Source organism: Fukomys damarensis, unplaced genomic scaffold (genome assembly GCF_012274545.1).
Source record: "Fukomys damarensis isolate Sample0158 unplaced genomic scaffold, DMR_v1.0_HiC HiC_scaffold_10, whole genome shotgun sequence".
Taxonomy (NCBI): Eukaryota; Metazoa; Chordata; class Mammalia; order Rodentia; family Bathyergidae; genus Fukomys; species Fukomys damarensis.
This window is the reverse complement of record NW_022900922.1, coordinates 36,104,122-36,119,079: the sequence shown is the minus strand read 5'-3', so window position 1 is coordinate 36,119,079 and position 14,958 is coordinate 36,104,122. Positions and strand designations below refer to the sequence as shown.

General features: G+C 49.5%; 2 protein-coding genes across 2 annotated transcripts in view; one reads left to right on the top strand and one right to left on the bottom strand.

Annotated features, from left to right (window-relative positions):
- The window catches only part of Bphl (biphenyl hydrolase like), a 28,223-nt gene extending 15,767 nt beyond the window's left edge, over positions 1-12,456 (top strand). Inside the window, exons 7-8 of the mRNA XM_010623058.3 lie at positions 2,603-2,726; positions 11,521-12,456. Coding sequence (XP_010621360.1) covers positions 2,603-2,726; positions 11,521-11,608 — 212 coding nt within the window. The 3' untranslated portion in view covers positions 11,609-12,456. The remainder of the gene's footprint in view (positions 1-2,602; positions 2,727-11,520) is intronic.
- On the bottom strand, positions 12,171-14,658 carry LOC104861363 (tubulin beta-2A chain). Its single transcript, XM_010622758.2, has 3 exons — positions 14,548-14,658; positions 14,148-14,258; positions 12,171-13,526 (listed from the first exon to the last, which is right to left on the bottom strand). Exons 2-3 carry the CDS (start codon positions 14,206-14,208, stop codon positions 12,466-12,468), a joined length of 1,122 nt encoding a protein of 373 aa, XP_010621060.1. The 5' UTR covers positions 14,209-14,258; positions 14,548-14,658; the 3' UTR covers positions 12,171-12,465.
- Between the last annotated feature and the right edge of the window lie 300 nt (positions 14,659-14,958).

Sequence of the window (14,958 nt, the reverse complement as noted above, 5' to 3'; positions counted from 1 at the left end):
TTACTTGCTAAAGGAATAGAGTAGCTAAGATCCAATGTTGGAGTACAATCAATTCAAAGTGCTTGTGTTCAGGCCGGGAACATAGCTCAGTGGCGCTGTGCCTGACTGGTAGTGCAAGGTCCTGAGTTTGATCCCCAATACCAGGAAAAACAAGTTCTTATATTTGGGCCCATGATTTAGCTCAGCACACACTGCCTGCCTGGCAAGTGTGAGGTCCTGAGTTCAATCTCTGGTACCAAAAAAAAAAAAGGAACGAAATGTTTGTGATTCGAGGACCAGTTTGATCTAGTAGGCAGTCTTTTCGAGTATGAATCGTGTCATCAAAACTTTCACAATGAAAAGAGCTTTGGAAATGTTATATTTCTGGTTTAAGTTGAAAACAGCAAATAAGTGTTTCAAAGATCCTCTTCAAATACAGTTGCTCCCCATAGAAACAGGTCCTGAAATGTGTTTTCATCTGTTATTTTTTCTGTTTTGTTTTGTTTTATGGTTTTTTTGAGAGAGAGTCTTGCTATCTAGTTCCAACTGGCCCTAAACTCATGGCGATCTTCCTGCCTCAGCCTCCCAAGTACTGGGATTACAGGCCTGTGCCACCATATCCAGCTTACCTCTGTTCTTAAAATTGAAAATACCATAAAACAATGTCTGAAACAGTTTTCCATTAATGACTTTATATTATAAAATGTAAACTTCTGTGCTTTATGGAAGAGGTCAGTGAGAAGATAAGATCCAAAAACCAACATAGTTAAATCCGCAGTTGAAAACCGTGTCCGGATATGGAGGGCCCAGCAGCGTGGAGACCAGTGATGCTTCATCGCCTGTCTGTGCTGTTGCCAGGGCCCTTTCCCATCATGCACTCTGGATGGGGGTGGATGTGCAGTTTAGCACAGGGATAATTGCACAGCTTTGCAGCCAGGCAGGCCTGGGTTTAACTTCTGGCTGCACACTTGGCTTACTGTAGGGTGGATGTGGGCAAGTGACTTCATTCCTCTGAGCCTTCATTTCCTGTCTGTGACCTCATAATCTTGTGGGGATGACGTGAGATAATACAGGTTTAGCCATGGTGCACTGCCACAGCAGAGGCAATCTTAACAGGCTGCCATTGCTGTTGTTAGGAAAGGACCCATTGCTGAGTGACTGTGTGTGCTGAATGGGTTCAAACTGCAACACGCTGTCTAACAAGTGCAGTGCTTCAAACTTCTTGGCACAGTGTGTGCTTCCATCATCATCATCTGATGATACACTTGGTGGTGTGTGCCATCCAGGCGACAGGAGAGGGAGACCCAGAGCACAGTTTGCAGAGACCAGCACTTCACGGGCTGGCTCCGAGCTTGCCCTGTCCCCTGACAGCCAGGAAAGGGAGGGAGGGAGGAGGAGGAGGATAGAGCTGGCTTCGTGGATGTCCAGAACCTTCTTTTTTTTGGTACCAGGGATCGAACTTGGGTCCTTGTGCTTGCAAGGCAGGTGGTGGCACTGCTGAACTAAATCCCCAGCCCTCTGGAACCTTCTAATGGCTCTCTTTGAGCCTCGTGGCAACCACAGGGCACAGTGATTATTCCTGGTCGAGGCTGAGGCCCAAAGTGTTTAAGGAGCCACCAGGATCTCAGAGGCAGGAAATTGCAGAACAGGAACTACAGCCCAGGCTGACCATAAGTGCCTCTGATTAGAGATTGGGTCCTTATAGTCTCTCAAAGGGTTGGCAGTCAGGAGTGTCACTGAGACAACAGCAGTGATGTCTGTTGTAACTGCATTGCCAGCTCCACATGCTCTGAGCTATGACCGAGCAAAGAGCTTTCCAAGTGCCAAGCATCTGTCCAGGGGTGGATGGGCTGCCCCATGTTTGATTTTCCTACAATTCTACATGAATTATGAATTTAAACCTGGCACAGTGTTTGTTACTATTAGAATTTTATTTATTTGTTTATTTATTTTTTGTTTTCTTGGTTTTTTGAGACAGGGTCTCACTACATAGTTGAGACTGGCCTGGAACTCACTATGTAGCCCAGGCTGGTCTCGAACTCACAGTGATACTCCTGCCTCAGCCTCCCGAATCCTGGGATTACAGGCATGTGCCACCACGCCTGGTATACTATTAGAACTTTAAAACAAAGATAAACAAAAAGGAAACCCCAGGGATGTTAGAGCTGGAGGGAACCCCGAATCCAGACTCCTGCTTTCACAGACAGGGACCTTGACACCTCAGAGGGGCACTTGCTCCCCATGACTGTCCATGCGCATGAGGTAATTATCTTACAAGAGAAAGGTGCTCTGGCTCACAGTCTGAAGTTTCCACTCCATGATGGTGCTGCCTTGGCCTCTTGTGCAGCCATCCACGATGGGAGTGTGGAGCAGAGCAAGGCCACTTCCATCGTAAACCAGGAAGCAGAGGGAAGAGGACAGGTTGGGGTCTTGTATCCCCAGTAACCTTGGGATGTCCCAAGGCCTCTCCCAAGAACCCAGAACTTGCTAATGCACCTCTCTGGGCCCCAGCATTAGCCCAGAGGCTTCTGAGGAGCATTCACAGCCCAGACCACTCAGTAGGACTCAGCTGTGACCTCCTTGCCTTGCCGCAGGAAGATGCCCGGTGCTCTTTGTCTTTCAGGTAACATCTGTCGGCACCTGCTGCCCCAGGTTCAGTGTCCCACGCTGATTGTGCACGGGGAGAAGGACCCTCTGGTCCCTCGTTTCCATGCTGACTTCATACACAAGCACGTGAAAGGGTCACGGTGAGTCTGCACGCCCTGCCCCCATGGGGCAGCATCAGCAAATAGTGTCTCTGTGTTTGGGACATGGTGGGGACAAGGACAGGAGCCCTTACTGGTGGGAAAGGGTAATTGGAAGGAAAGGCCTCCTCTGATCAATGGCCTCTTATTTTACTTTTTTTTTTTTGCGGTACGGGGGATCAAACTCCATACCTTGCCCTTGTGAGGTAGGCATGGCACCACTGAGCTACATCCTCAGCCCTCAGTGTCCTTTACTGTTGTGAAGGGCAGATGTTGTGAGCAGGCACCGGGTTTTACAACACAGTGACAGTTTAGATTTAAGTCAGTCATGGTTGACTGACAGTTTCATGTAATTTGGGAAGTTTTAGTTTAGTTTCTTAAAATCATAAAAGCACTTCTTATCCAGTAAAAAAACTTGTAAAGCCCCAAAAGAAAACAGTTGCCTTTGATTTACCACCCATTTAAATACTATCATTATTAGAAGTTTCCAACATAGATACAGTTGTATGCTGTATTCAACTTTGAATCCCGCTTTTTTCTCACTTTATACTGTAAACTTTTCATGCTTTTTCGGCCTTAAACATGGACGCACCCAAATGAGAAATCTGTTACTGAGCATCGCAGAGTACAGTGTGTTCCAGCATCCTGGCGGCTCGCCTGATTAAGTAGCAGTGCCTTGGTCTTTCTGTCCTATCTCTGCCACCCAACTTTGACATCTCAGAGCCCTGTAAGATAGGTCAGCAGCACTTCTGTTATCCGATCCCATCAATTATTATATGAAATAGAAATGTGTGTTTTGAATACTTTGGCTGACACAAGAGCCAGCTTTTGCTGGTACTTTTATCCAGACAGAAATTTGGAGCTGAATAAAGACCTTGTTTCCTTCACACAGAGGAGATGAATACCCTGGTGACAGTGAGGCATTATGGGGAGATTAGTAGCCTAATTTCTGTTTTTAAGCAAACATATTGGAAAATTAATATCCAAATGAGCCAGGCCCTTCAGAGCCTGCTCAGAATTACTCAGGATGTCTTTGAATTCTGTGGAACTCTTTTGCAGTTGGACTTGATTAGAGACCTAGGAAAATCCTCCCACTTCCCTCCCCTCCATCTGTCCATTCCCAGCTCTGCCGGGTGGTTACCAGTGGTCCCGGCCCTCCATGTGTGCAGTCCCCCAGGGCAAGGGGCCAAAACTTTTCTCCCAACTCCTTCTAAGGCTCTTCCAAGTGTAGATTTCTAAAAGATTTTAAATGTGAGGAAATATTTCTTATTCTACAGTAAAATACAATCACTGTAACCCTTTATGCTACCTATATGGCATTCTTTAAAGGCATCTCTTTTTTTTTTTTTGGTACCAGAGATCAGATTCAGGTCCTTGCTCTTTCGAGGCAGGCAGTGGAATCACTGAGCTAAATCCCCAGCGCTAAAGGCATCTCTTTATCCCACATATTTCCTCGTATACAAGTTTAAGCATGGATAAAAAAACAGTGAGCATCTGTAATGAATAATCCATGATCCACTTGAACATAGACTAAGTAAAGACTAAAGACAGAACTTAGGGGCCGGGGATTTAGCTCAGTGGTTCGGTGGCCTGCCTTGCAAGCGCAAGGACCTGAGTTCAATTCCCGGTACCAAAAAAAAAAAAAGAACTTAGATTAAGATTATATTATGGGTGGAAATAAAGATTCAGTAGAGAAGTTTACAAGTTGACTTAGGCAGGAAGGCAGTTTCTAAAATAGACTTTTATAAAATTGTAATAATTATGATTGTGGTACAAAGGTCATTTTCTTATTAATACTTCTTAAAGTTTTCCATATAATCTTAATATTTGTTTTATTTTTATTTCGTATATTTACAGTGTACAATTTGATGTTTCATATAGAACTTTATATTTTAAAAGATATTTTATATACAGTATCATTGTTCTTCACAACGAACTTATGGGAAAATACCTGTTTTACAGAAAGGAATCAAGGCTGAATTGTGTTAAGCAGTCTTTAAGTTTACATAGTTAGTAAATGACAAATCGTACATTTTTTTCTGAATACGGTGCTTTTCATTGGTAGCACAGCTGCCCCTAGTCAGTACACTCTTGAGATGATGCTCAGATTCCTAGAATGACACATTACATGGCTCGGTGAATTGTCCTCCAGCTTCAGAAATGACAGGTTTTTGCACACAAACATGCAGTGAGTTGGATGTGTTCCCTTAAAGAGCCAGGTTCAGTAAAAGTCAATGTGCAATAGTTTGATGTCGGGATTCTGTCCCAGACCTGTCTCCTAGCAACAGAATTATTAACATGGGAGAGAAGTGCTCTTTCCATGCATATATTAATTGTTCCAGCAGATTATTTTTATGAAAGATCATTTTCTTGAAGCAATGTTCTTTGGAACAAATGAATTGTAGGTTAAGTGTTACTAGCAATGATTGTGTAAAACTAGCCTATAATTCCCACTCCCTCTGCTATAAAGGCCCTTATGTTGGCCATGAGTTTTCCTGGAACAAGGTTGTTTTACTTGAGAACCCAAAAAAGGAAGGTGAAAAAAAATTTTTTTTTTTTTGTGGTACCAGGGATCAAACTTGGGTCCTTGAGCTTGCGAGGCAATGCAGGTGCTGGAACCAGTGAGCTACATCCAGGCCCTGGAAGGTGAATTCTTTGAGAACCAAAATCCTCCTATTGTTCTTTGCCCCAGGACATCAACAGGAAGCAGCTTGGCACAGCAAGGTTTTGATGCGCTTCACCTCCCATTGCTTTGCCAGGTGCATTGTGGTTAAACTTACCAGCCTTGTCTGTGCCTTCATATTTTTTACCAAGATATAAATTCTATGTGTGAAGTAGGCACTAAGCTGCTTTTCCTTCCTCAGAGCAAGACCTGCATCCAGGCTGTATTAATTTTCATTCTCCTCTTTTCTTTTGTCTTTGTGGGTGGGGAGTCAATGGAGTCTTTTGAAAACAAAGACGCTTCACAGATCACTCAGGTTCTGTGGTTTTAAAAATGTGTGTTTAGGTAGCGAACTTCCTCCCTGTAACTGAGTCTTAGTCGGAAATTGGAACCTGAAACACAATGACAGCTGCCCTGACTGCAGCAGCAGACTGTGCCTTCCCGGTCCTCCTGTGCCATCCCTGGCCATCCCTGGCCTGCTGTGCTGACAGGTGCCCACTTCATTGCCACATCCCTGGCTCACCAGCCTCCACAGCATCTCCTGTTACCAGGCCTGGCATTGCTCATGGGCCAGCCCAGCTCACGTTCAGGGAAAGCTTTCAGAGGAGAGTTTGGAGCCCTCAGCCTTGTGTTGGGAGGTGGGGACGGATGGGGAGGCAGCAGCGGGGCTGGGCCAGCCCACAGAGGGTGCACCTGCACAGCCAGGTCCAGCCCTGTGTGCACTCCAGATGTCGGTCCGGTAGCCAGGGTGATAGACTCCCACCTGCTTCCAGAGGGTACCAGTATGGCCCTTCTCCACTCAGTGCCATATTGTCGCTTATGTGAGTTAGTCAGCATCTTGTGAAATAGCCATTCGGTTAGATGATTTTGCACCATAGTAATGATAGGTCAGTGTAAGTGTTCTGAGCACATCTAAGGCAGGCCTTCAGTATGGGAAGAGTATTGAACACAGGCTTGAGCTACAGTGTTTTCATGTGTGGGAGTGGGTGTGGGTCTTTACGATTTGCTGGGCATTGGACCAGGGCCTCACACGTGTTAACCACGTGACCAGAATTACAGGATTCTCAGCCCGTGATGGGTCTGTCAGGACCTCACCCATCCAAAGTTGGAGTTTTCCCGGGGTCAGCGGGTTGGTGTTCGGAGTACCCTCTCCATGGCTGTGGCTGGCCGTGCTCTCCCTGTCTTCATATGATCTCTCTGAACCTGCATCCCAGTTGCCTCTTCTATAAGGACATCAGACTTGGTGGATCGGGAGCCCCCATATGACTTTGTTTTTATCTTAGGGTCTGTTTAAAGACTCTAGGATTTCACCTTTAATTCGGGGTGACAAAATTCAGCTCAAGACTGTTTCTGTACCTCAGGAATTAGGAACCCTGCAGAGACAGGAATGGGTTTCAGAACCAGCTGCACGTAAGCAGCCCTGCCTTTGCCTAGCCCGATGGCTCCTCCTTCAGGTGACACTTCAACATCTCCCTCTGAGATGATGCCTCCCTCCTGTTCCTCCACCCGCTAGTCTTTCTCAGGCCACCTGGCCCCTTGTTCTTACACTTTAAGGAGCTGTGAGCATTGACTTTATTTTCTCTGTTTAACACTTGAACATCCCTCTGAGTGTGTAAATGACAGTGTGTTGAGGGCTCCATGCAAGTTGTTTAAGACGCAAGAGTGGGCAGCGCACAGGGCCATATCTCCGAGTGGCAGGTCCCCGAGGCTCCAGCTGCTTATCCTGGGCCAGGCCAGGCAGGAGAGAACCCGGGGCCCCGTCCACGTGTACAGTCAGCCTCTGGGGACAATGTCACCTGAACAGGAGAGGTGGGAAGTGGGGTCTTGCCTGGAGGCCGGGGTGATGCTGAGTGGCACCTGAGTGCCAGCTGAGCCGCCGAGTGTGTCCTTGAGCACCATGCGTGGCATTGCTGGACCTCTGCATCCGTGCATGTAAAGCAAGGGTGGTGACATGTAGGGTCTCCAGCCTTGTCCTGAGGAGTGACTGAGTATTTGTACTTTGAGCCACAGGGCGGGCTCCACGTGCATTCGCTGCCACCCTTGTGAAAGGAATGCCAACACAGGTCGGGCAACGGGGCCCTAGGAGATAAGATGGCATCGTGTGACAAACCATGGGACAAGCGGGCCTCTGCCCCCAGCGCCATTGTTCTGAGGGCGTGTGGGCGTTAGGCTTTCAGAGAGCCAGAGCTAACAGGCGTGAGGGGTGCATGCAGAGGGTTCCTGGGAGGAGCTGCCTTGCCCAGCTGCAGAGCTAGGCAAGTCCCAAGGCCGTGGCACCGGCATGAGAAACCTGGGGAGCGGTAGGGCTGTTCTGGTCTGACATCCGGCAATCTCCAGCCAGAAAGGGCAGGCACTTGATTCTGAATCTGACAGCAGGAAAATGCTGAGGTCCCAAACTGAAAGTCATCAGGCAGGAGGGGTTCTCTTACCTCCCCTCTTTTTTTCCTTTTTCTGGTACCAGGGCTTGAATCCACAGCCTTTGCGCTGACCTACACTCCCAACCCTTTTTTATTTTTTATTTTGAGACAAGTCTTGCTGTGTTACTAAGCCATTCATCCAGGCTCAAACTTGCCACCCTCCTACCTCAGCCCCCTTGATTGCTGGGATGACGGCCCAGGCTACCACACCAGCTTCTCAGCCCTTTTTTTCTATGCAAACCTTTCACAGATTGGAGGAGGCCACCCACATTAAAGAGGGCCATCTGCCTTACTCTGTCTGCTGATTCAAATGCTTATCGCAGCCAGAATTATGTTTGGCAAACATCTGGGTGCTGAAGCCCGAATGAACCATCCCAGCCTGGAAGCGCTGATGGTTCCTGCTCCTCTGTACCTGGCTCGCCGTGGGTTTCCTAGGGCTGAGCTGGCAGTGAGAGGTGTGATGGGGCCATCTGGGTCAGAGCAGGGAGGGAAGGGCCTCTTCCTGCCTGGCCATCAGTGATAACACGGTCCTTGGCCCTGGGCCAGGCCAGCTGGAGTGACATGAAGTGCCCAGGTGATAAAGATTCACACAAGTGACCACGTTCCCTCTCAGCAGCACAGGAAAGTGAGGCTGGGCTACTGAGGAGAGACGGACACCAGAGAGAGGGCAGCAGTGGAAGTGTCCATGTGGAGGCCACTGCCGCCCCTCCTCACCCCAGTGCCCCATGACTTTCCACACTGCTGGCCACCTGGCCCTTCTCCTCCTGGACACTGATTTCATTCCTCCCTGCTGACCAGTCAGGTGGAAGGGAGAGCAGCCGCACCAGGCTCTGCTGAGAAGTGGCTCCGCACAGAACTGACCAGTGCCTACCATCAGGCCTTCATATGTCAGAGAATAGAGTCCAGCCCTTTTAGACCCATCTAACCTGCATTTTGCAGAACTTTTCTTCCGGGAAGAATCTTCCAGTTGGAGTTTGTCTATCAGCAAGCAAGCATAAGTACATCGTGCTCCCCAAGTCAGCATTTTAACACACTGTACATAAGAGCAGAGCTTGCTGTGTGCCTGCAGCCTGGGCTGCACACCTCACGTGCATTCTCTTGTTTCACCCTCACAACAGCCCCAATCTCCAGGTGCAGGACGGTGGCTTAGGGAGTTGATACTACCTTCCAGGACAGAGTACTGTTGAGACCAGACATGTGCTGGCCCCGCAGCACCCGTGCATTTAACACTTGGTGGGACTGCAGCATCCAGCTGCTGTGTGAAGACCACTTGCTGCGGCCAGAGGGCCCCACGCAAAAGCTTAAGTTCCACCAGGCCCCACAGAAGTGGTTACTCCGAGCTGCGGCAGTGCCTCCAGAACGGCTACCGTGGCAGATTGACTTGTCCACCATGCGTGCAGCATGGTGCCTTAGAGAACAGCAGCTTCGCAGTGAGATGCCGTCCCCCGACTCACCCAGATGCCTGGCTGGGTAAAGCTGCAGGCTTTGTGCTCTCCCAGCTTTATCAGCAGGAAGAAGCTTGCAGTTAACCGTCACTGCTTTATTCTCCAGGCTTTCTAAGAGGGGCAGAATGAAAAAGGAAAGGCTGACCCGGGCTGTGTTGCATCTGCATTCCTGATGGAGATCGCAGAGATCCAGCAGCCCCTCCAGTTCCCTCTCTTCCTGGCAGTTTCGCAGGTTCATAAGTGAGAGCATTTTTGCATTCATCCAAAGTGAGGGCACAGTGGCCTTTCCCTTATGGCCTGGTCATGACTGATTGGTCTCTGAATTTAATCAGAAAGCTGAAAGACTTGAGAGTGAGGAAGGAAAGGTAAAGCTAGGGCCTCACCAATGCCACCATGAGCTAGAAGGACTGCATCATGTGGGAGCAGGTAACCACTGGGTGTACACATAGATTAGACAACATCTGATTCCCTGAACACTGCAAGTCCTGTCTCTCCAAAGGTACCAGATGATGGAGAAATGGGCCCTGTGAATAGGGGCTAGCGTACACCCTGGAAGCCCCTACGTATCCCGCAAAGCCCTGTGTTTGGAGAAGGATTGCCTAAGAACCATGCTGATGGGGCATGTGACTGGATCCCTTTGTTTTCTGGGTGAGAAGTAGGTCAGCAGCAGAGTTGCTGCGAGGCCTTCACAGCCAGCGTTTACGCTCAAGGAGGAGCACATGATAGGCTTCCCTCGGAGTTCTGTGCCAGACACCAGCAAGGAAGGTGTGTAAGAACTGCAGAATGACCCTCAAAAGGGATCCAGGACAAGAACAGTTTTCTTCATATTCTCACCCACCTGCCTGTTTGTGTATCTGTCCATCTGTGCAACCATCTTTTCATCCATGCATCCATTGTCCCAGGCAAGTCTACCATATTTTTAATGAAGCAGATCTAGTTTTGATTTCCTCAATGGCTAGTGATTACTGTGTAAGAGTCCAGACAGCATGGAATGGCTGAAAAGAAGGAATTCACCTCTGGTGTCTTTCATTCCTCACAGGGAGCAAGCAAATCATAGAAAACCGCTAGAGCTCATGGTAGCGAGGATGGATGTCCACAGAAGAGTCCTTCAGGCGTGGCAAGCTTAGCTCAGGGGATGTAGTTTGGTCTCAGCGTGCCCTTCTGTGACCCTGAGCATCCTTGGCAACTGGTTCTTCTCTGCCTAAAACAGTCCTTGAGCTTCCCTACAAGCCTTGTGTGGGGGCAACTGGGATCCTGTCTCTGGGGTCATGCTTCTTTTCTGAATAGAATTAGAGTTGAGTATGCCCCATGTATTAATGGTGTTATTAACCTTCCGGGGACCTCCAAGTGTTGTCAACAGTCTACCTGCCTTTTATATCCCCCACCCTTGGCTGAGTTGCCAACAGGCCTAGCTAGGATCTTGCAAAGACAGTGCCCCTCTGCATGAGTCCTGATCCTACTGAGGTTCTGAGAGCCCAGATCAGACAAGTAGATAATGTGGTCAGCGGACTCTTGCCCAATACAGTCTTTTAGCATCTTAACTGTCATCATAGACAAAATGCCTTGAATTCATGCTTATATCACTCTGGCAGCTGACAAATGCTGAACTCGGAGAAGGTTGTCTTTAAAGAAATTACTAACCAGTCCTCTGACCAAATTCCACTGAATGGAAAAAGCCTGTCAGGACAGAGGGTGCCCCCCCACCCGATGAGCTGGGACAGCTATGCCAGTGGCTCTCACCACAGGGCTGCTGGTACGGCCCTGCCATCCTGAAGGTCCTTAGGAATTGTGCCACTTATATGGGGCTATATGCAAGCTCATTTACTCAGGACTCCAAAAACTAATAGGATGATTTGGAACCTTGAACAGTGGGCTGGTGGTAGCTGTGAATTCTAATTTGTACTTTCCCACTACACAGATACCCCAAGGAACCTGCCCCAATCAAGGGGATTCTGGACATTCTAATTTTTCTAACCTCTTAAAATCAATTTTATTAAAATGGGATTTGTTAAAGTAACCACCAAAGCATCTCCTCTGTTCTTGGTTTTCCAATACAGTGTGGCTCAAATGATTGTCCCATAGTTAACTTCCAGGGTGGCCAGACCACCAGGGTCCACCCTATGTTCATAGCTGTGAAATTTCGGGCTGTTACCTTCCATGTCAGTAGTAATCACTGGGGCAGTTTTGCACTTGAAGATTTTCAGGAATTGTTGGGGAGGGAAAGGATATCTAAGTGGTGTTCCACAGATCAAAAGCTATTAATATTTTTTTAGGTTGCATCTGATGCCAGAAGGCAAACACAACCTGCATTTACGTTTTGCAAATGAGTTCAACAAACTAGCAGAAGACTTCCTGCGCTGAAAGTGGCCCTGGGAATTTGTCTTGGTGCATTCTAAAGTGGGGCTTCACCACATTGCTGCTGGTTACTGCAGCCTTTGAGCCGCCTTCCCTACATCATACCTGCACCCACTTGCATTTCCAGGGTTCCTAAACCCTCCCTACTGTGTGACATTAATCATGACATAGTGAAGACAGCCTCTGACTTCTACGACTTACAAAGCTGGATCTGAACTTTTAACGTTGAGTTTTCTATCATTGTCTAAAAAAAATTCCCACCGTAATGTCTTTGCAAATAAAACTGAGGTGGCTCACAGGTAGTGTTCATACTTGTGTTCTCAGGACAGCTTGAATTTGTAGCATACCCTTTAACTGGGAGGTGCATCTCCACTTACCTTTTCATTTGTATTTATCACACTGCTCAAAAGAAAAATAGAAGTAGAAGGAAGTCCTTATGTAAAGACTCATTAGTTTCTGAACAACAGGAAAGAAGAGAAGGCAGTTTCCTTAATCCCCAAACCACTTTACTCCTATATCACTTCAAAGAGACTGCTTTAGTGCTATGGATCAGTAAAGAAAAAAAAAAAACACTTTCATCTGTCTTTATTGAATGATCAGGAACGCTATTAAAATCACTAAAACAAATCCTATACTGTTATTAAGGTTAAAGTCTGAAACCTTACACATTTAAGAATAAAAATTTTTTAAAGGGAAAGGAAGAACCACAAGGTTTTATACACATGCTTTTATATGGTGATCCACATTATTACATCAACAGTGAGTTTCTGACAGAGGCAAAACTGAGCACCATAGTATACAAATAGACCATGCTGGAGGACAACAGGAGTTCACTAAGGATGCACGATTTATTTGGAAAGTTCTTAGGCCTCGTCCTCACCCTCCTCCTCCTCGAACTCCCCTTGTTCATCGGCCGTGGCATCCTGGTACTGCTGGTACTCGGAAACCAGGTCATTCATGTTGCTCTCGGCCTCGGTGAACTCCATCTCGTCCATGCCCTCGCCCGTGTACCAGTGCAGGAAGGCCTTGCGCCGGAACATGGCCGTGAACTGCTCCGAGATGCGCTTGAACAGCTCCTGGATGGCCGTGCTGTTGCCGATGAAGGTGGCCGACATCTTGAGGCCGCGGGGCGGGATGTCGCACACGGCCGTCTTCACGTTGTTGGGGATCCACTCCACGAAGTAGCTGCTGTTCTTGTTCTGCACGTTGAGCATCTGCTCGTCCACCTCCTTCATGGACATGCGGCCCCGAAAGATGGCAGCCACAGTCAGGTAGCGACCGTGGCGTGGGTCGCAGGCGGCCATCATGTTCTTGGAGTCGAACATCTGCTGGGTGAGCTCGGGTACGGTGAGGGCGCGGTACTGCTGGCTGCCCCGGCTGGTGAGAGGCGCAAAGCCCGGCATGAAGAAGTGCAGGCGCGGGAAGGGCACCATGTTCACGGCCAGCTTGCGCAGGTCTGCGTTCAGCTGGCCTGGGAAGCGCAGGCAGGTGGTCACGCCACTCATGGTGGCCGACACCAGGTGGTTGAGGTCACCGTAGGTGGGCGTGGTCAGCTTCAGGGTGCGGAAGCAGATGTCGTACAGGGCCTCGTTGTCGATGGAATAGGTCTCGTCCGTGTTCTCCACCAGCTGGTGCACGGACAGCGTGGCGTTGTAGGGCTCCACCACGGTGTCGGACACCTTGGGTGAGGGCATGACGCTGAAGGTGTTCATGATGCGGTCGGGGTACTCCTCCCGGATCTTGCTGATGAGCAGGGTGCCCATGCCCGAGCCCGTGCCGCCCCCCAGTGAGTGGGTCAGCTGGAAGCCCTGGAGACAGTCACAGCTCTCTGATTCCTTCCGCACCACGTCCAGGACCGAGTCCACCAGCTCGGCGCCCTCTGTGTAGTGGCCTTTCGCCCAGTTGTTCCCCGCACCGCTCTGGCCTGCAGAGGAAAGGGAATTTCTCACTGTATCATGTGGACTGTGGGTGCGTTGGTCTAGCCTTAGATGACCTTTTAGGTAGTCTTGTAGGTATGCTTTTGAGACCTAAGAAAACTTTGTGGTTTATCAGTGAGCCCAAGACCCTGAGGGAGACTACCAAGTAAGAAGGCAAATTGAAGAAGCTGTGTCTAACAAACCCAGCTGCTTCTAAAATAAGGAACAGCATTGTGTGGATGCTCTGATTAGGTACGATTAAGCAGATTGGAGAGGTGCAGCGCCATCGGAGAACAGGCTCTGTGGCAGAAGCTGTGCTCTTGGCCTCTGGCACCTTCAAGTGTTCACCTGCGCCCTCTGCTCCTTTGAAGTCCCCTGTACTTGTGAAGCCTGTGTAAGGCGTGTCCTGCTCTTTATTCTTCCTGTGGTGGGGCCACCACAGCCTCTGCAGGCTGACACCCATCTCTGAGCTGTGCAGACCAGGGACAGGGCCCGAGGATGTGAGGGCGTGGCCGGCAGGGGCCTCCCTGGACACAGTCTCAGCCTGGCCCTGAACGCTGAGAACCCTGCCGTGCGGGGCTGCTAGGAAGGCCAGTCACCTGGCCAGTGCCATGGCCGAGACCACATACCGAACACAAAGTTGTCTGGCCTGAAGATCTGGCCGAAGGGTCCCGACCTGACCGAGTCCATCGTGCCGGGCTCCAGGTCCACCAGGATGGCCCGAGGAACGTATTTGTTACCTGTGGGAACAAGAGCTGCCTTAGACCTGTGCTTGGCTGAACATGCTGGGCAGGGCCCTGTTCTATGTGGCTGTCATGGCCAAACCCAGGACAGAAATTGCAGCGGCTGAGACAAGGGGAGGAAAGTGCAGAGACTGAGCAAGACTCCTCTCCGCCCAGGGGCAGGAGTCTGGAGAAACAATCGTGTGTGTTTTTCTTGCAGTTGGCCTGTTTGGTGACTATGCAAGAAGCTTGTCTTTGCCATTTCCCGTGCCACGGGAAGGACAGCAAGGTGACATCAAATACTCACCAGCAGCCTCGTTGTAGTACACGTTGATTCTCTCCAGCTGCAAGTCGCTGTCGCCATGGTAACTGCCAGTGGGGTCGATGCCGTGCTCATCACTGATGACCTCCCAGAACTGCAGGGGGAAAGAGTCCCATGCTAGCCTGGCGCCCTCCTTCCCAGGAAGCATGGACTGGAGTAGCAGCAGCAGCAGCGGCGGCGGCGGCAGCGGCCGCGGTGGTCAGACAAGAAGAGTCCTGTCCAAGGAGCAGAGCCGTGGCCCCTGACTGCGGCAGCTGCTGTAGGGGCTGGGCATCTGCGGAGGTCCTGCCATATCAAGCCACAGCCTGAAGGGCGGGGAGGGACCCTGGAGAAGGGGGCGGCACAGCAGAGCCCCTTCCAGGACGCAGGGGCGCAGGCGCTGTCACTGCACGCCTG

Bases quoted from the DNA above. Each gene is read 5' to 3' on its own strand.
- LOC104861363 (XM_010622758.2), bottom strand. From the start codon at position 14,208: ATGGACTCGGTCAGGTCGGGACCCTTCGGCCAGATCTTCAGGCCAGAC. The intron at 13,527-14,147 runs GTATGTGGTCTC...TTTCCTCTGCAG, and splicing joins GCCAGACAACTTTGTGTTCG to GCCAGAGCGGTGCGGGGAAC.